The 20,815-nt window shown below is 39.3% G+C and overlaps 1 protein-coding gene across 13 annotated transcripts in view; it reads left to right on the forward strand.

Annotated features, from left to right (window-relative positions):
* Positions 1-270: 270 nt before the first annotated feature.
* The window catches only part of cacna1g (calcium channel, voltage-dependent, T type, alpha 1G subunit), a 207,837-nt gene continuing 187,292 nt past the window's right edge, over positions 271-20,815 (forward strand). For all 13 annotated transcript variants that reach the window (XM_042225737.1, XM_014337482.2, XM_005934426.3 and 10 more), the window contains exon 1: positions 271-6,316. In XM_042225737.1, the coding sequence (XP_042081671.1) occupies positions 6,224-6,316 (93 nt within the window). In that variant the 5' untranslated portion in view covers positions 271-6,223. The remainder of the gene's footprint in view (positions 6,317-20,815) is intronic.

The raw sequence follows: 20,815 nt of genomic DNA on the forward strand, positions 1-20,815 counted from the left end.
TTCTTCCAGCATGCTACTAAGGGCTTGGTAATACTGTCCTGCATCGTTATAGAACTGTGTAGACTCAAAAATGTTTCTCTTGTTGGAGATAGTTTGCCATATTCAGGTGTAGGATTCACAGCTAGGACTGTTGATTGGTTTTGTTATTTACGTCTAAACATTGGGGCCTTATGAGTTGAAAGTTCCAAAAAAATTGCTGAGATGTTTTTCAAAGGATACAAGCAAACAAGTGTTTGTATATTTACAATAGAACACAAGGTAATTATTTTTATAGTAAATTCACAGTATTTCATGCTAAGTGCTCAGGCGCATGTAGTCCACTGGAGTGGACAAGTTTATAACTTTATAAAAAAACATATTTTTGGGAAAAAAAGAGTTGAACATTTTTTTTCATGTCCTGAGAAGAATAAAGGCACTTAAGAAAAAAATCTTGACCAAGGCTTTCATAATTCATGCATCAGAGGGTTAAGTTGTGTAAGATAAGGTATAGCACGTTCAGTATTTGCACATGCATCTTTTATTATATAGCTGTTTCACCCAACTGTAGTATCGTGCCAAGAATTCCCCGAGTGAAAGATATAGATTTGGAGAGAACATACGAAGAGCCAAGGCCAACCGGTATGTGTGGAGACGGGCAAGGCAGAGATGGATGCAGAACCACGTCTTGTGTGAGTTATAGTAAACACAATGAAAAATATCTATTCAGAGTCTTGTCTATATCGATCGCTCTCAGAGTGCATGTGTGCACCTTATCTCATCCTGCTGAGGATTCATTTCCCTACTCTCATGAAAGAAATAACAGGTGGAAAGAACTTGATGAGAAGGGTAGAAACTTTTTCTTCTCTTTCTTTTGCAACAAACTTTGCTCTTTTTTTGAATTTTTTCTAACTTATTTCTGCTAACATACACACACAGATGTAAAGTTCATATGTACATGCATTGATTTCTGCGTGAGATTATTAGGGCACAGAGTCAGCTGAGTGATGTAGCGAGACAGGGGAAGACACAATGCTTGCATATTGTTTTTTTTTCTCCACTAGTCAAGAAGAACTTAACTAAAGAGGGAAAGGGGGGAGCATGCACGCTGTGTTTGCATGTGTAAGAAAGAAGAAAGGCATCGAAGAACCCAAGAGAGCAGAATACTTGGTGCTGATGAGTTTGATTATGTTGCCTCTCATATAAAACTGTTGTTGTGTGTTTTCATGTGTGTGCCTGTGGTGTAGCGCATGTGTGCTCCTTGCTTTCAGAGTTTTGACAGAGCATATCCCCGTGTATCTTTCCTCTAATTGAATCCATCCCTCAGGGTGTCACCGCTTGTTTATATGCTGACACCATGAAGGTGTGTGTGTGTGTGTGTGTGTGTGTGTGTGTGTGTGTGTGTGTGTGGTTTCACAATAAAGGCAGTACATTGCAAACTTTCTGCCCTTATTGTTTAATTATAGCCCAGCAGCTGGAGAGTCAGAGGATAAGAACAAGGGCAGAAGAGGAAGAGTTATTGATTGCATTAGTCAGATTATTCATATTTAATGTTTTGCTTTGTCTCTGTCTCACTACATAAACCCCCTCCTCTGCCTTTTCTTTATGCCTCCCTGTTATAAATCCACCTCATCCTCTTGTAAGACCTCTAGTAAACAATATTTTGTATGCATCAGTAAAACCTGCCCTTTACATCTTCACCTTTCAAAAGGTTTCCCTGAATTTTGAGTTGTTATTAACTATAAAATGATTATATTTATAATCCTTTGTCCTTTAAAGGAGGACAAAGCACATACATTTAAAGACTTTTCTATATATTTTACAGTGACAATTTGACTTATAGTCTATAAAATTAAGTGTGTACTCTGTTGGAGCAAGTTGTAATCAGAGGATAATAAGCAATTATAATATATAGCGTATATAGGCTAGCAGTAGCAGTGCCTGAAGCATTTATTCAGCGCTTGCTAACATTAGCTACTGTCAGACACCAAAAGCTGCTGGCTGTAGCAGACCAAGGCTAGCTACAAACAAACCACTAAACACTCAGACACAAACTCACAGAACAGGTGTTCTGTGTCTTTCAGTGAATATCCATTATACGCCCCCAGAGGCTTAGTCAGCAGACTAGCCAGTGGGAGCTAGCCTGTTTTTCCTGTCTAACTCCAGAGGAAAAGCTGCTAATTGGGGATGCTAACTAAGGTTGTCTGTTACACAGTTGTAGACCATGTAGCACAGAGTGTGTCTTAGCAGAACTACTTATTTACTTGCTAAAGAGGCTGAAAGATGCTGTATATTTGAGCTACAGAGTCAGATGGTAATTATTTTGTAATCAGGTTATTACTGGCACTGTCTCCTTTCACTAGTTAAGAGAACCATTAAACATTGCAGAAGCCCCAACTAAGTTGTTTAATAAAAACACAAAATACAAGCTTGCATTGTTGTTGTTTTTTAAATTATAATACATGTTTTTTCGAGTACCTTCTTTTAAATGTCCATTTATGCTTGTTGGTTTCATATCGGCATATACACATAAAGAGATCGACAGTGAATCCCTGAAATTTGGTAACATAACAGGGGAAATAACTGTTTAAGGTGAACAATCGAAGCTGCTACCAAATGGAACGAACAATGCTATTTGATTGAGACAGGGTGTTTGAAGGGTTTAACTATGTAACCAGCTCTAACTCTCCAAACCTCAACCTTCCTCTGTATTGATTTAAAACTGCAGCAAAATGGCAGCCTTGCTAAATAACAGATAATATAAAGTCTCCATTGAACCACCTATAGCGTGAGCCACTAAGGATCTATAAAAATATCTATCCATTGATTTGTAGCTAGTGTAGCTACCAACCAGCAAAGGGGAACATCAGATTGCCTAAGGTCTTGGGTATCTGTCTGGGTATTAATCTTCAGCCTGGGCCTACAAAAGCATTGCTAGTTGTTCTTGCTCTTAGTTCTTATTCCTTGCTTCCAAAGGTTCATGTGTAAATTTTCAAATTTTCTGTTTTTTACACCATGTAAGTGTTTAATATGAATCATACTCTTCACATCCCAACTGAAGATGGCTCACAGAGCTTCAAAAATAAGTGGCCTGTCAGAACTCACTAATTTGACAGATCTTCATATTATTGCAGAAGAGATCATTTCTGGTGAAAGCGTAGGAGGCTGAGAGGGAAAAGGGCAGGACCAGGGAGAGGTTGATTATCACATATTGATTCTGCAGAGATGCATGTAGACTTGCCTTTCTTCGTACTGTACTATAGATTCATGCAAAGTGCATACAGTTCCCTGTTTTATGTCCTTTGGCAGAGTACATTTGCTTCCTTTATGAATGTTTTCTTGCTGACCTATCTAGTATATACACATTTCCTTAATGAGGACAACTTCTGATTTAATTAGAGCACAGGCAGCAGCGTATTCTACAGGTGTAGATTAAGCTTGTACTGGAAAAGCAATGTTTGGTTTTTTAAATTTGGAAGAAGCTAATTAGCACACATTATTAATAGATATATTTAAAAACGCATCTTTAACCATTCCCTGTCATATGCAGAAGCATTATTATTTTGTTTCAAAGGTTTCTGGAAATTAATTTATTATCAGTTTGCTATATTATTTTTGCACAAATAGGACCAAATTTGCCTGTATTTGAGCTGGAAGGAAAACCAAGTTTCATCAGTGTGTTGAGTTCGATACCCCTACTTTAACAAATTAGCTTATAATGATTCGTTTCTGTTCATTCGTGGGCTTCTCAAAGTTTTGATGACTTGAAATTTAGCGGGCTAATGTATGGTTAAGGGCAACACAGATAAAATGGACCCATTAATTAAAATAACTATTTATTAAACAGTTAGCTGATAAAAAGCTTCCTGACAGCACAGGAGAACCTGCAGAGATGTTGAGGGATTCCTAACCCTGCACATGCTTTCCAGGAAGTGCAGTTTGAAATAGTCCAGTAGTATAACAATCAAGCCTTGGTTGGCCTGAGTAGATATTAAGAAGTGAGTCTAGGTTTATTTTTTTTAATGTTAATTTTAAATCATGTTTCAAATTTAGTTCACTCATTTTGTTTGTTTGTTTTTTCTTTCCAGTCATTAGTTAGGCGTCAGGCTCTAGAGACCAGTCTGCAACCTGCTGGTAATCTCCAGTTGTGGGACATGATGTGTAATACACAACTGGTTGGCGAGCGGTTGCTGGCTGTCACCAGGTGAAATTGGTCACTTGCTTCACTAAAGCATTTGCCCACTGCAGGTATTTTTTCTTCGTAGGTTACTAATGCAATTTACATTTAAACCTGCTGTACAACAAAACATTTTCCTATTCTCCTCTCTCCATAACATTTATATATAATGGTAATTTGTTGGCCAACGAGATTATAAAATTTCTAGCTAGTTTTGTCTGGAGCTTGAAGGAGCTTTATGAGGATGTATGGAGAAACCTAGCGATAATGGTTTGCGCTGGTGAAGACTGCTAATATCAGTTGCTTAAACAAACAAGCCCGTAGAGCTCATTATTTTTAATTAGCCCCGCCTTCTTCTTCCTTAACTGCAAAGACATGCTGGCGCTGCCATAGTGTCGATTCCAGTTTGCACTCTTTAAAACTTTTAGTGCCACTCTTCTCAAAGTAGAGGCCCTCGTGGCTGAGCTTTTGTTTCCTGCTTAATGATCCCGCTCCATGTACTGACTGATCTTTTTAATTGCATCCCTTTGGACTCAGAACTTTCTCTGCATTCTCCAGTGTGTGACATAATCAGGCACAGCCTTCCAGATGCAACAATCATTATCCAAGTGATGCTACTGAGGCTTCCTTTGGACACAGACTTAAATATCCAGCCTACATCAATCAATACTCCTGTTAAGAACTGTTTGGAACTACCAAAGATTGTTGTATTCTTGAATGCTTCTGCGTAGCACAGGTAATACTTAGTGTCAATTAATGGACGCAGTCAAATTCCTGATTTCTTATTTTTATGTATCTGAAACATTTAAGAGTGACAAAAAAAAAGGAAATCAGGAACATCCACACACGTACTCATCATCTAACAGATGCATTGGGGGTAACTTTGGGTTCAGTACCGTGACCAACGATCCCTGAGCACATGGACTGTAGGAGCCCAGGATTGATCCAACAAACTTCAGCTACCACCTGAGCCACAGCCCAGAAGAACGAATTCAAGACTGCTTAGCTGAGACGTTTGAGATTCTTTTCTACTTCGTGTAAAGCAATCAAGCCAGCGGAGGCTTATTTGGACTAGCACAACAGAGGGTTGTTTAAAATTCTCTGTTTCACCATTTTCATCCATCCTGCTCTTGCTTTTCTGTGTTGGCAGGTCATGCTGACCCAGCTTCATAATGGGTCAGTGGGATGAACGAGCAAGTGGCGACTAATGCGATAAAAGACAGACAAGTCATTTGTCCTCACGGCCTGCATGCACACTTTTACACACCACTCCTTCTATTCACATGTGTGAAATGCTCACACTTGGACACACACACATATGACAAACTGTTATCTTTCTGTCTAACATTGTTAACCAGACTGGATGCAGGGTGCTGCCTGCAGGTGTAGTGCCATCTATAATACGAGTGGTGTGTGTTGTTTGCATGTATTCAGTAAAAATGCGGTGTGGTTGTGTGTGTGTGTGTGTACTTATTGAAACAGTATTACCCTAATCTGTGTTTAGTCTCATCATTGATTGGTGTCACATTGCTCTAGCTGGCATTTAGCCTAACCACATTAGGTCTGCTCACTTCGACCCCACGGTCAATAAAATTCATGCGCTATGCATCAAGATGTCGCCACGTTCACTAACTGTAGACTTCATCCTCCTTTTAGTCAGCTTTCCAGTCTTCCAGCATCTGCCTTTGTCGTCTTTTGTTCTGCCTCAGACGATCTCATCTAAAGTGCCTATCCATCTCCCTCGCTAACACCCTGAACAATTTCCAACATGCCTTCCTAACGGATCTTTGGTTAAGAGAAATGAGAGCAGTGACTGCCACTCTGTACAGTTACAAGCAAGCTTTCCTATTTCCCAATTTTTCCTTCTTGGCTTGTTCTCCTTTCAGAAACAGCTTTTGATATAAAGAGATAAACATGCATCACTTTGTCAGATGAGGCTGGGATAATGAGGTCACTGGAGAAAGCCTTGAGAAATGCACATTTTTCTGCCGATTGTCACTGTAAGCTGCTGTCATCTCTCTGTGTTATATTCCTTAACTACTGTTCTGCACATGGTTCGAGCGAGCGTCCATGCTGGTGATCCTGCTGAACTGTGTGACACTGGGCATGTTTCATCCCTGTGAAGACATCAACTGTGACTCGGAGAGGTGCAAGATCTTACAGGTAAGGCTGTTCCTGGCTCAATATGATATGTATGAACTGTGTAAGTTGTAATTGTGCTTCACTTCCAGGACATCAGAGTTCCTATATATGTGTGTGATTGAACTTGCACAACAACGGCTTACTAAGAGTCAGTAGTTGTCAAGTTTAAATTTGTATTTGCTTTTACATATTGTGGGTTCAGTGTGTTTACATGACTTGGGTTACGTGGGAAGAATGATATCCTGTACTTAATACAAAATTCATTAATTACTTTTTAATCTATCCTAAACTCAATTTTATGAGGCCAAAACAAGTTGTACCAGTTACCAGAGCTAAGCTAACATTATCTGTCAGTTAACCTGCACTGAGCTTTTAATTTTAAATCATGTCTTATATCGTTTGGTTGATTTCATTTATTTATCACTCATATTTTATTAAGCAGGTTTTGAAGTAATTATGTTTTTAATAATCTGAAGGTAAAAAGTTAATGATTTAATCAGCTCGTTTCTGTTTACATATTTCTCCAAAAGTTCTCGAATGATTTTGTACTAGCTAATTTTTTAAGAAAGAAATAATAAAAAGGTTACCTTAAAAAAAACCCCAAAAAAACAGTATTTAATACAATGTTTAATTACTAAATTTAGTGTTAAATTTTACAAGGAATTATGAATGCATGTTGTTGACCGTGCTAGCTAGTTTTAGCTTTAGGTGATAACTCCTCAGGTCAACAATCTTATCCAAATGTGGCAATGATTATGTTCACAGGGTTTGAAATGATGTCTGAAGCCCTTGTTTCTCAGACTTTTCATGTAGAATAAAACAAATGCACACATTTATACTATTTCAGCTCTCTCAGCCTACACAAACCCTCACCCTCCAATCACCTTCAGACTTTAGACTGTGTAAAACAACCAGTTGTTAACGTGGCAGATGGAGTGTAGTGGTGCATTGTCCAATATCTGCTTGACAAACTCTAAAATTCAAATTTCCACTTCATAAAATTTCATTTGCTGAGCAGTCCTTACCTTTAAAAATATCCTGACATCTCCCTCTCCTGCTTTGTCTTTCTTACATCTTTCTCCATTACTGGGTGTTGCACGCTGAGCTCTTTTTCCTCGCTCCGGGAAACACTGTCAGCTTGACATTAGCTAGCAGACAGATTTTGTGAGGAACTGCAAAAATGGTTTGTGTGTTTGGTGAGATTTGTTGAGCTGTTTGAAAAGTTGCATTTGAAATTACCACCCACTTAAAAACCTTATTCCTTTTATGCACACTCCTCTTTTGTAGCTCAGTTCAGCTAGTAGCTGAGTACTGCAACTGAACCTTTATTTACATCTGCACCATGAACATAACACGGAGATGAGAAGAAAGAAAGGATGTGTTGATGGCATAACTGATCTGTGGGATGTTATTATTTTCTAATAACTGAGTATCAGTGCCACAACTGGAAGTGAAACCAGGCTCCAACACACAAAAAATAGCTAATTTGCAGGTAACTATATGTTTTAGCCTGTCTATCAGATTAACTTGCTCATCACGTAATGGTACCAGTATAAGTCTGGTCCAGGTTAAGAAAATACTAGAATTTCACCCCAAAAAATGGAGCACAGACTTCTTGGGTGGTCTGCGTCTGAAGGTCAGCTTTACCACAGGTGAAGCTTAGCAGCCAGCTATCAGCTACAGTAGCCAGTGTCAGCACAACCGTCAATCAAAGCAGCCACAGGCCTAACTGTAAGCCTTAATGCTATCCACATGGGCGACTTTACTCACTGCCTGGCAATTTCCAACACTCTTTACAATCCACACCACCCATTTGCAATGCAGGCTTTTAAGTGAACTGTGGTTTAACAATTGTCCAAGAACTCTTTGCCAGATGTCCAAGTGAAAGAAGGAACGTACATATGCATGGCAGCAAGACACTTCCTTTACTGGTGCTCATTTATCCTCCATGTTTCCTTTATGAAGACAAAAACAAGCAGTGTAACTGGAAAGTATTAAACAGGTATTTCAGGGACAGCATCCACACACTCTATAGCAAGTAAATAAGGACAACTAATGCAGAGTGTGGGAAGAAAACATCAGACGTTAATCCCTGTTTGCGTGGCAGATCATGAGGCAACACAACCATTATTTAAACAGAACTATAGCAGCTGACAGGGAGCAGGAACACTGAAACACTGAGATAAATTCTAAAAATGTCTAAAAAACAACGCATTTAAAAGAATCCCGGAACGAGCTGCTGCTTTGCAGCATATCTGGTTTCTGCAGCTCCCCCCATTTACATTATCTGAGATGTAAGATAAACAACAATATTATGTGGAGGCGTTTCCATTAATTTACAGACCTGCTTTAACCCAGTAAACACTAATGGAGGAGTGCCGCTGTTCGCACTGTGAAAAGCAGAAGCCTAGAAAACACTTTGCTTTCTGTGCTGAGGGAAACAAGCGGAGTGAGGTGCAGCAGAATGGATCCGCGTTATCTGGCATTGTTCATCTTCTGCAGTGAGGAGATAATGTGCTTGCAAAGTGTTTCCAAATAGATTGAATCAGAACTAAGTCATCTTATTTTCTTGTCCACTGACTCTGAAATTCAGCAGTTTCATTCCAATATGAGAAATCTACTTCGTGTATAGTCTCAGATGTTAAAGTCGGCTTAGTGGGTAACGCATGTGCTGATCTGGAGTGTTGGAAAGGTAAAGATAGTAGGGAAATAAAAGGGAGGAAAAGGGAAAGCAAATAAATTAAGGTTAGGGGCAGGGAAAGAAAAAAAGGGAAATGACCAAGAAGAGGACATTTATGGAAAAAGGAAAAAGGCATGATTAAAAGAAATCACAGAAACAGGACAAAAGAATGCAGGGAAGAAAAGGAAGGTAAAGGAATAAGAAAATGTGAAGCAAGGAAAAGGAGGAAGGACAAGATATTAAATTAGGGAAAGGAAAAGTACTGAAGAGAAAGGATAATAGAAGTAGGAAAATAAGAAAGGTGAGGTAACAAAGAAAAACAGCAGAGAAGAAACGAAACGAAGAGCAAAAAAAAGAAAGTGGAGAGGAGACGACGGAAAAGCAAGGGGATAAAAGCAGGGAGGGAGAGAAGATGTTAAAATAGAGAATATGGAATAAAAGGAGGTTAAGAAAGGAGAGAAGAGAAAAGGGAAAGATTAGACAGAAGTGAGAGGAAAAGGGGGAAAAGAAGAGCAGAGGTGAGAAAAGAGTTACAAAGAAAAATGGGAAATTTGGTGAAAGAAAGTAGGGGTGAATTCGAAGAATGAAGGTAGAGGAAGCAGGAGAAGGAAAAGGACAGGAAATCAGAGAAATAAAAATGCAAATGCAAAAGAAAAAAGAAGAAAGGAAATATGAGGAAGAGGTGATGATGTGACAGGTGAATATGGAGAACAGGATATGTTGAGACGGTTGTGGGGGGGGACACAGAGCAGAGCTTTGTGAGGGTGCTGTTGCCAGGGCAGCCCATCCACTCCCTGTATCTCTTCTGCTCGTCGACATGAGATGAGATTTAATTCAGCGGCTCTCCTCTCCGAAGCGCAGACGAATGTACGGCCGAGAGGCTAAACGCATTCTTATTAATTCCTCGCTTCCTCCATTTCAATCTCCCCGTCATTGTAAGCGATCATAAAAGCACACGACCCACACTGCTCAGCTGTCTTTGCCGCACCGTCTCAGACGTCCTCACTCTCCAGTTTTGTCGGCCTCTTCTCGTTCCTCTTCCTTCTGTTTTCGCGCTCAGGGCTCAGTTTGACTTTGTAACCTCTTTAAATGCGTTTTTTCCCCCCAACAGTTTTTATTCCGTCTCCATAGCCAAACACAAGCTTTAGCAGGCAGCTACAAGTTGATATTGTTGGCTTTATTCAGCTGGTTCAACAAACTGTAACACTGGTCACTCTCTGTGTTAAGTGTTAGTGTATAATAAATGAGCGATTTTATCAGACTGATGATGGCCATAACTTTGTTACTGCAATCAGGCCCACAGACAGAGATAACAAAACCCAGTAGCAAAAACATAAATGCACACATTGACTGAGATGGATAAGCTGCCATCATAAATAAACCAACTGTAATTACTTCATTTTACATCAGGAATTCTACTTTGTCTCCCTGGGCTAATGTGTTCCCCAGCTATGCTTTCCCTCTTTGGCTGTGTGTGATGACAAGCTTGAAGTCACGAAATTGACGCTTTTAACATTTGTTATTGGCAAAACATTTGTTTAAATATAAAACCTGGCTGTAGTTTCAATATGGATACCGTGCAAAATCTCCCCTCGTTCATTATATTTCGCTTCCAAGGAGACAGACTTTCTTTTAAAAGAAGTTGAAAGTAATGAAAGGAGCTGTAGTTCTTCAGGCTTGCTGACGTTTTTCTTTCGACATTGTTTGCTTTTTCAATTATTTTCAGTCCAATCTGTGTTCCTGACTGTCTTCAGAGTATTTTGTTGTTTTGTCTCTTGGTTGTTCACTAATTTATAAATCTAATCTATAAATCATTCGAGCATACAACAGTGGATGAACCAGTGTTGTATCCACACATAACAGAAAACTGTAAAAAAACAGTTTTGAATTGCATCTTTAGGCAATTTGTTACCAGCAGCCTTTCATAAAAACACTTCATTTGACTCATTTCTGTAGTTGCATCAATCTGCATTAATACAAAATGAAAAATAAAAAATAAAAATAAAAGAACTCCATCCATTTTCTTCCACTTGACCTCATCAGGGTCGCGGTCCCAGCTACCATAGGGCGAGACCGGGGTACATCCTGGACAGGTCGCCAATCTGACGCAGGGCTTTAAACAGATATTAGCCAAAAGCTCAGCATGGTGTACAGTGTCTCCTTAACAAATGTGGGCACACTAGACAAGTAGAAGATAGAAGTGGTGGCTTTGAAAACTATCTATAGCAGATGAATAGTATCTGAAAGTTATGTTCTTAAGAAGCAGAATAAGAAAAATCTTGCAAAGATGTCACACAACCTCCTGACTTTCAATCAGCCCTTCCTCCTTAAGGAAAGATAACAAAGGAAAATTAGGTGTGCCAAATGACTAAAGAACTGGACTAAAAATTAGGTTTTATGATCATCAAATCATCAACATGTGTGATGTGTGGAGTAGATCAGAAGAGAAGTACAACAGTGAGTGTCTACAGCCATTTGTAAAACACGGTGGATCCTCTGTCACTGAATTTAAGAGAGTGGTATTCGGGATATTTTCAAAACTGATGGAATAATGAACACATGAAAGTATAATCAGATTTCGATCCACCTTGTTGATACAACACATTCATTCTTCTAGCTCAGGAGGCAGGTTAGTGATTGGAAGGTTAGTAGTTTGATCCCTGGCTCCCCCAGTCTGCATGCCAAGTATCCCTGACAAGATACTAACTCCAAGTTGCTCTCCGATGCATCCATCAGAGTATGAATGTGTGTAAGTGTTAGCGCCTAGCTAACACTGAAAAGCATTGAAGAAAGTGCTCTTGTGAATGGTATGAATGGGTGAATGTTGTATAAAGCACTTTGAGTGCTCCAAGAGAGCACTAGAAAAGCGCTATATAAGAATCAATCCATTTACCATTCTGACAATGATCCCAAACACAGAGCCAATGCATTAAAAGCAGTCAAAGCATGCATTAAGGTATGCAGTAAAGGTGAACCTGGATGCACAATTATGAGTCATGGTTTGGCCTCCCTAAAGCCTGGAGTGTCATTGAAGCTGAGAATGGAACAAAAGGCAGCCGTCATCCAAGCTTAAAGAAGCCTGGAGAACTTTTCCTGAAGACTAATCAAAGAAATGACAACAAAGGTTGCCTATCAGAGTTTAGGCTGAAGAATAAAGAGGCTTCTCACCAAAACCTAAAGAAATGGAAGATGACTCAAGACTTTTACACACTACTGTGCTCCACATTTCCAAAGTTCTCAAAAAGCCATTTTTAAAGAAATACTTTTTCAAAGTATTTTCTTTAGAAAACACACTGTGTTGTGTTACTAGTTGACACAGTGTCAGGTATTTAAAGCCCTTAACTTACCCCAATAACCCTCAATCAAACATGAGATCACCATTGCAAGATATTTTAGAAATGCAGAAAATCTTTTCCCTCTTACTTTCGCACTCTTTTAAATGCAGTGGCCTCTCTAGCTGCTCTACTTTAAAGGCCTGATTGATGGCATGCTGCTGTGATGATTGCCCTTCCTGCAGGTTCTGCTCTCAAAACTGAGAGCTACTGAAGCTCTGTTAGAGTGGCGGTAAGCTTCATGAAAAGTGTGTGCCTTTCCAAGTTTTACCCAGTCAGTAGACTTTGCCAAAGGTTTCAGTTCATTTCTAGAGTCACTTCAGTGCTTGTTAAAGCAACAGGATTCAGCAAATTTGTGTCTAAAATCTAGTATTTTATAAAGGCTAAATGCTTCCTATCACATTAACGTTAATGGATCTGTGTTTCACAGTTGCAAGTATTAGTGCCTTAGCTCTCAGATCAGGGCTGTGCTTAACACAGATAGCATGAGGGCTAATGAGGGACCATCGCCGAGACTTTGCTCTGAGATGTCTCTAAATGAGCACTCATCCTGACACGGCTAATGTCGACTGTAATGATCACAGGCCGTCGTGTAGCCGCGGGGTTGGAAGAAGGACGACCCCCTCGTCAATCTGCCGGGATTGTTGAAAGGTTGCCCTTTTTTACAATTTGTTTTAGTGGAAATCCATAGGTCACTTTAAATTCATTTGTTAGCAGTGTCATCGCTGCATGACTAAACAGTATAAAAGGCCATTATTTGGACCATTTTGAGACTGGTATACAATACAGCTTACATTTTTCTTCTCCTTTATGAGCATTATTTGGATCATCCATTCATCCGTTTTACACTTTAAGGTAGTATGGGCTCGAGCCGGAGAAAGTAAGTTCTAAAGTTTTAAACTTTAATAGCTGCATCATCACAGTATTCTCATCTGTGCTGTCTATAAACTAAAATAAGGGGGTTTGTAAGTGGAGGTCCACAGTAGCAGTGGCTTCATTAATTATGTACATCATTGGACATATCAGTGTGATTCACTGTAGTCTTATTAACTTGGATGTTGTTCTACACAACACAGTTGTGAAGAACAACAGTGTAGAACAACTGTGTCAACCTCACTGCAGTGAGATCAGTGGGAACAACAGCAGCACGATAACTGTTGCTACATTTTTATGCTCACCAAAAGTCTGCATACCCTGACACTTGAGTCGTGAACTGTTTTAGGTTTTTTCTGTGTATCAAGCACATTATAGAGTTTCAGTTTTGCTGCTTATATGCTATAATATTTGCAGCAGTGGCATTTGTGGGAGCAGCGTTGAATCGATCTGATCTTTTACATTGCAGAAGAGAAAAGGCCTAGGATAGCTTGCATCATCACTGAATCAGTTTGTTGTACTCAGTCTGTAAGCTACTTTACATTTACTTTATATGCGTCAGTGCAGATCTCTGTCTGTTCTCTGTTTGCTGAAAGGCAAACAGTAATAAACACACGAAAATGGATTTTCCTTAAAATGCATAGCACCCCCCACCCTATTACTTTGTGTCACTGTAACTGTGAACATGTACACTGATATTACCACTTAGCTTAAAGGCATCACACTTGCAAGAAAAGTTGTAGTATTATTATAAATGCATAGTTTGGTTTTGTTATCTTTTATTGGTGTTACAGGGTGGACAAACTGCATAATCATGACATCATTAAATCAATTAAAATGTCAATAAATCTATAATCCTTATGTGTGTTTCTGTTGTGAAAACGACAATAAAAATAGTGTTTGTTCTTTGTTTTTCTGTGCTTTATCTCATTCTGAGACATTATCTTCAGTGGTAAACAGACCGGAGATAAAATCTTTGTGAGTACATCAGTCAGCTTTCCAGCTCAGGGTGGAAAACTAAGAGATGAGTGATAAAATCTCTGTAGCTTTAACATTGAGAATTGTCTCTCTCTTTTTTTTTTTTACCATAAAAGAAAAATGGAGAACATTCTTCTTTAAAAGCTACACTTAACCCTCCATCATCTCCTCTGAAGCAGCTACAGTAGAGAATGTGATGCATGCAGAAAGCTAATAAGATCACGAGCAAGAAGGTGAGTAACAGAGATACAAGTACTATACGGGGGGAATTTCATTTGGAAATGGACAAAAGATGCTTTAAAACAGATTCTCATATTATAATATCGCAGTCCCACGTGTCACACTTTGGAGTTTCTGAGCTGTAGTCTGTAGTGATATTAGGTTTCTGCTGAACAGGTAATGAGCGAGAGATGGGCAGTGAACAGGAGACCAAATAAGATGAGGAAGACTAGAGGTACACTCAAAAAAGCCTTTTTTGGATTCACTTAAAAGAGATTATGTCGAGTGGTTCCACACAATTGTATCAGCTAACCCCTAAATAATAGTTTCAATGACATGCTGTGTTTTGGCAGCTTAACTCAATGACTTAACACAGTTGGGTGGAATCACGTGACATTCACTGAGAGATCTAATTTATGTGTCTTTTAAAATGAAGTATACATACTGTATACATACCATTATTATTGCTGTAAGTTTTGTTGAATAAATTACTCATTTAATGGTTTTAAATTTGTCACATTTGCAATTCCTTTATTTTATTTTTTATTTTTTTGGCCTCTACTACGGTAGCAAATAATCCTTATTTATCTCATACTGGACTTTGGCGTAGCAGCCTAATCTGCTCTCCCCCTCCCTTTAAGCCAACTTTCTACTGATTGGTTGCCCCTGACAAACAAAAGATTTGAATAGAAGATGGGTGGGACTTCTATCCACACAGCCAGAGACGTTTGCCTGAGATGACCATATTAGGATATCTAAGTTACGTTATGTATACATATGACATAAAAGGAAACGTGCATTAGCTCAACTTTAATGTTTGCTGTTATGAATTAAAATAAGCTTCGATGTAACAATGTACTGTGTTACAACCCTGAGTAGATATCAAATACACACACACACCTAGCATGTGACTGGAGGATGAGGAGATGTCACATTTTATGTGTGTGTCTGTGTGCACTGTTACTCTTGCTACTATGAAATGTGGTGATTGAGCTGAAAAAAAAATCTCTCTACAATATTATCTCTCTCCACCTGTGAGGACTGGATCTCAGCTGAATGGCAGATTACAGTTAGCATATCCCATTGTCCTCACCACACAAGGCCTTCATCGGCAGGTATGGCTCCCTGCCTGCCTATCTGCGCGCGTTTGTGTGTGCATGTGATGAAAGCACCTGACCCCGGTGATAATGGCATTCAGGACTTGTGACAGGCAAAATTAGCATACATAGTGGCTAAGATTTATTTTGGAGACGAGTGGAAAGGAAGTGTTTTCACAGAACTGATGGCACTTGTTTCAGGTACACTGTAGATCCTGTCCTGTCTGTTAAGCTGCCTTTTATAGTAAAGGGCAGTAAAAATAACTTCTTTTGGAAGGGCTTCATTGGTCGATATCATTTCAGCTCATTCAAATGGTGACTTCAGCCTAAGAACAGGTGAACATCAGAAGGGTAAACGTACACAGTAGGAATTCATCTATGTTTGTTATACCTTGATTGGTTTTTCCTGCAAGAAATCCGCTCCTGCAAAACAAGTAATGTGCTCACAATGCTGGCAGTGACTTTAGTGAAGTATAAATCCAAAGTTTGTTGCAAGCTTTAGCCATGAAAGGCACCGTAGCTGAACAGACAAAAGAAACAATAACAGAAGTGCTGAGCTCCACAGCAGATCCGAGGAAGAAAAGACATGCTGCTTGACTGACTGCTGGGATCCAAAATCCTCACGGTACTTCCACACTGACAAACACAAGAAAGCTGTACAAAAGTTGAACTTTCCTCAACTTTTAGTGCAGTGGTTTCAGGTGTCACCTGGAAATTTACAACAATTGAACTGAATTTTATTTATATTAGCTTAGAATGGGATAAATCTGGTCAGTGTTTTGGTTGATAATTGTGGTTTTATTTAGTCTGGGTATTTGACCATTTATATTGCTATTATGGCTCTTTGATCATGCTGACATGACAGATCCAATTTTAATAATTCAGAAAAGCAAAAACCCCAAATTAGCTGCCTGGAATGCCCATTTTGCTGCATACATTAGGGACCTACAGTACATGTACAGCCAGCTAACAAGAACATGAATACCTGAGACAGTAGTTAGTTGCAGTGCAAGCTTATCATGCAATCCATCATATAGGTGATAGCAGGACGTGAGTCAAACTTTACTTTTTACTGTCCAATCAGAAGTGAAAGATGAAGAGAAGATGAGGCTGACAGACTAAAGAGTTGAACATGTTGATGCCTTACTTCTAAAATCTACATGTCTATGCATAAGAACAATCCAGGCAACCATGATTTTAAAAATTGCTTTGGTAAACCATGCTATGAGGTGGTCAGTGTTGGGAAGGTTACTTTTAAAATGTATTCCATTACATAATACAGAATACATGCCCCAAAATGTATTCTGTAACGTATTCCGTTACGTTACTCAATGACAGTAACGTATTCTGAATACTTTGATTACTTAATATATTATCATGCTTTTTACAACAACGTGAATGTACTATTGCTGTGTGATTTATTAGTTGAAGATGTGCTTTATTGAAGTCCGCGCTCCGCTGAGTAGGGTCCTCTGACTAATCGGCGGTCCGATCGCTCTGCCAAAAAGCACAGACCGACAGAATTAAGTCAACATATTATATTAAATAATAACTGTATATATATATATATATATATATATATATATATGTATATTGATATAATATATATATATATATAATTAGTATATATATATATAATATATATATATATATATATATATATATAATAAAATATATATATATATATATATATATGTGTGATATATATATTTATATATATATACACATCACCACATATATAAATACAGAGACAATATAAATAAAATATACGAAGGGGATAAATAGAATAAATAGGAATAAAAATAAAAATACAAGTGAATTGCACATTTCAAGTATTGAGGTCTATTGCACTGTTGACTATTTAACAAAAGTATTGCACAAAAGGTATTGCACAGTGAGGTGAAGAGGCACTACAGCTTAGTTGTTCCCCCCTCCTTTGTCCCCTGTTTCCCCTCCCTCTCCCCTCCAGAGAGGAGTTAAACAGTTGATGGCGTGTGGGACAAAGGAGTTTTTAAGTCTGTTAGTTCTTGTCTTGGGGAGAAGCAACCTGTCACTGAACAGACTCTTCTGGTTGTTATTTATTACTATTACTGAAGGTCCGCGACTCCGAACTGTAGTAAAGGGACCTCTGACTAATACGGCGGGGTCCCTGTCGGCTCGTAGCCGAAAAATAGCTTTACTTTGTTGTGTGGGTCAACTTTTCTTGCGAGAGACAGAGAGAGGCGTTGAAAGGCTGCTCCAACGGAACTTATTGTTTTCGGAGGAAAACACGAACACGGTGTACAGTCGAGTCTTAATAGCTTACTTACAACTGGGCTCGTCAGGCTCTCTTCTTGGCTGAAGTGGTTATTATTATATTTACATGCTTCCAGCTCCCGTTTTTCCTCGATGACAACTCGTACCTTTCCACTCCCCTTTTTCTCCCTCCTCGCGCTCACAGACCCATAACGTGTATGGCAGTCCATTCTCCCTGCAACACGGACTACACTGCCCATGATGCTACATTCTTTAGAGCTATGCTTGTAGCATTCTGCCTGTTAGCTTAGCACAACAACAACAACAACGAAAAGGCGCTCTCTCACCCAGGAAACACACAGTCGCAGAGAGAGAGAGAGCGTCGCCCTGTAACCATGGCAACCGTAACGCTGCCGCCTGGAACAACAGAACGTAGCTGTCAAACAAAACCCAAACAGTCCTGACCCGCGACAAAATGAAACAGGAAAGTACCGCAGTGTAATCCATTTATTTCAACAAAGTAACTGTATTCTGAATACCACCTTTTTAAACGGTAACTGTAACGGAATACAGTTACTCATATTTTGTATTTTAAATACGTAACGGCGGTACATGTATTCCGTTACTCCCCAACACTGAGGGGGTGCATCAAACTTGCTAAAATCAGCTTTTACAAGTTGATTCTCCAAGACTGGTGAGATTAAAGCTAACAACAAAAAAAAGGCATTTAATGTTGTTACTCTCCAGCATGGTGTTGATCAATAGGCTGTGTTGGCTGATGAGGTCACCTGGCAAGTTGTTGCTGAACAATAACTTCAGTACAGCTAGCAAAGCCAACACTGCTAAAGTTAGCTAGTTTATGCTAACGCTTGAAAACAATATTTAAAATAAGTCATGTAAAAAAAATCGCACCATAGGAGTAGAGGCAGCTCAGACTTGTTCCATTAGTTGCTGTTTTGGTTGACTGCTTGTTTTCCTGAAGCTCTAAATTGGAAGTGAACAGCGTTGGCAAGTTAGCATACGACAATGAGCTCCATCATCTGCATCGATGGAAAATATGCTGGGTTGAAATAAACACCTTAAGATGACTCTTACTGTGAACTGGCACCAAAAATAAAATTAATGCACTAAGATTGTCTCTGGCTAGAATTAGGTTGTCTAAGGTCTTGCAACTGTTAGCAGGAAGTACCTCAGTTTTGTGTCCTCACTTCAGAAAGTAAGGATAGTTATAGTGTTTGGGTTCCTTTATTTAATTTTAGCAACTACTTCAGCACATACAGATGTGGACCCTTGACAGTGTTATGTCAGCAACAACAGATGTTAACATTACATCCACAAATGCCCCACAAACTGTTTCATAGTTACTAGTTATGGAACTTGGCAACAAAGGAAACCACTCGAAGGTAAAGTTTTTCTTTGCCACACCTGTTCACAGGTCAGTTGGTATCTTACTTTTCAACAGTCTTGTCTGTTTTAAAAGTAATTTGACTCCCATCCTGACACGATGCTCTGCTGAGTATTTACACACAGAGGCCTGCGTTCATGTCCACAAACACATGGTACTGGTATTCGAATCACGCAAAGGAATGCCTCTGCACATCTTGATTACTCGTCAAGAGCTGCGGCACTGCACTCTTGGGTGCAATATTGTATCTAATAACTGCTTTGACACTTGAGGATTTGTGAGTGAGCCATGTCAAGTCATTAGGGAGTGTTTTAAGTGCACTCAACATTGGTGATTAAGTGCACTTAACGCATAAAGGCTCCGTTCAGGGGGTGATGAGAGGGCGTGCAATGTTGGCACCCGCTTGACGCATTGATAACACGCAATCCAGATTGCTGTACTCGCTGATGTCTGTCTGAGCCTGGCGGACACATGTGTTTATCCCTGTTCTCAGGCAATGTGAGAAGTAACACAGGCGTTCACACACACACAGGGGGCTGTTAAGCTGGTGTGTGGTGCCACTGTTTAGGCTGGGAGGTTCATGAAACACTGAATCCACATTGAAACACAGAGGACAAAAAATGTGTTATGGGTTTAAGTGTGCCCATAAAGGGGAATTACATCTGAGAGATAGACTCACATGGTGGCATATAAACAAAGTTGAAAGTTATTATAAGCAGGTACATGAAAAATATCATAAACAGCAAATACACGCATATATGGACCGTAGCATTACCCGCTCATGCTGTCTCACTGCTGCATACGCTATGAGGTGCACTGGGAGACATAATCACAGCAATGGGGAGAGGCAGTGGGACTTCCTTGTGTCACAGAAGGAGGCAGTGGGAGAAAGAGATAAGAAGCAGACAGATGACGGAGATGAAAATTAGTGGTGGATTGCCGAGCAGGAGGAGGAGAAATGCCAGTAGTTCGCAAACAACAGGAATCCAATCCAGATGTTACTGCCAAGAGAAAAAGAATGGGTAAACGCACGAGAAACAGACAGAAGACAAAAAGCTGAGGTCCCAGCTTGGATTTATTAAAAAAACACTTTATTTATAAAAAGAAACACTTTATTTGCACGTTAGCATCTGTTGAAAAGATTAAACCAGTTTGATCACATTTATTTACATCTAGAATGAGGATTTTAAGAAAGGAACTTCGCTTTCCAGCCAGTGGAGACCTGTTGACATTGGTAGTGTTAATTAAACATAAATAAAGAGTAAATATACAAAGGGATAGTTTGAGAATTGTATTGGAGACAATACAGGTCTTTAAAAACATAAAGAGCTTAATTTACTGCCTCTAAATTTAGGTTATTGTTCTCGGTCCTAAAAATCGTAGAAATATGGCATCCAACCAGATGCTAACTCTGGATGGCGTTGCCTTGATCTCCAGTAACACTGAAAAGCCATTTTTGAAGTCGTTTTGTCCTTCAATGCAGATGTTAAACAAATATGTCGGACTGCTTTCTTCTGTTTCCTGAGCCTGGTTCAGCTGGAGGTTTCTTGCTCATGTGGGGTCATATGATTGTGAGGGGTTTCTCTGTTTTATTTTTATTATTGTTAATGTTGTTATTCCTGTAACAACATTGAATTGTTGTTACGGTGAAGAAAAGTATGTTTGCAGTATTTGTGCAAAGACTGTATGTAAAAGATGGAC

This window comes from Haplochromis burtoni, unplaced genomic scaffold, assembly GCF_018398535.1.
Source record: "Haplochromis burtoni strain Fernald_Lab_line unplaced genomic scaffold, NCSU_Asbu1 Contig_180, whole genome shotgun sequence".
NCBI classification, from domain to species: Eukaryota; Metazoa; Chordata; class Actinopteri; order Cichliformes; family Cichlidae; genus Haplochromis; species Haplochromis burtoni.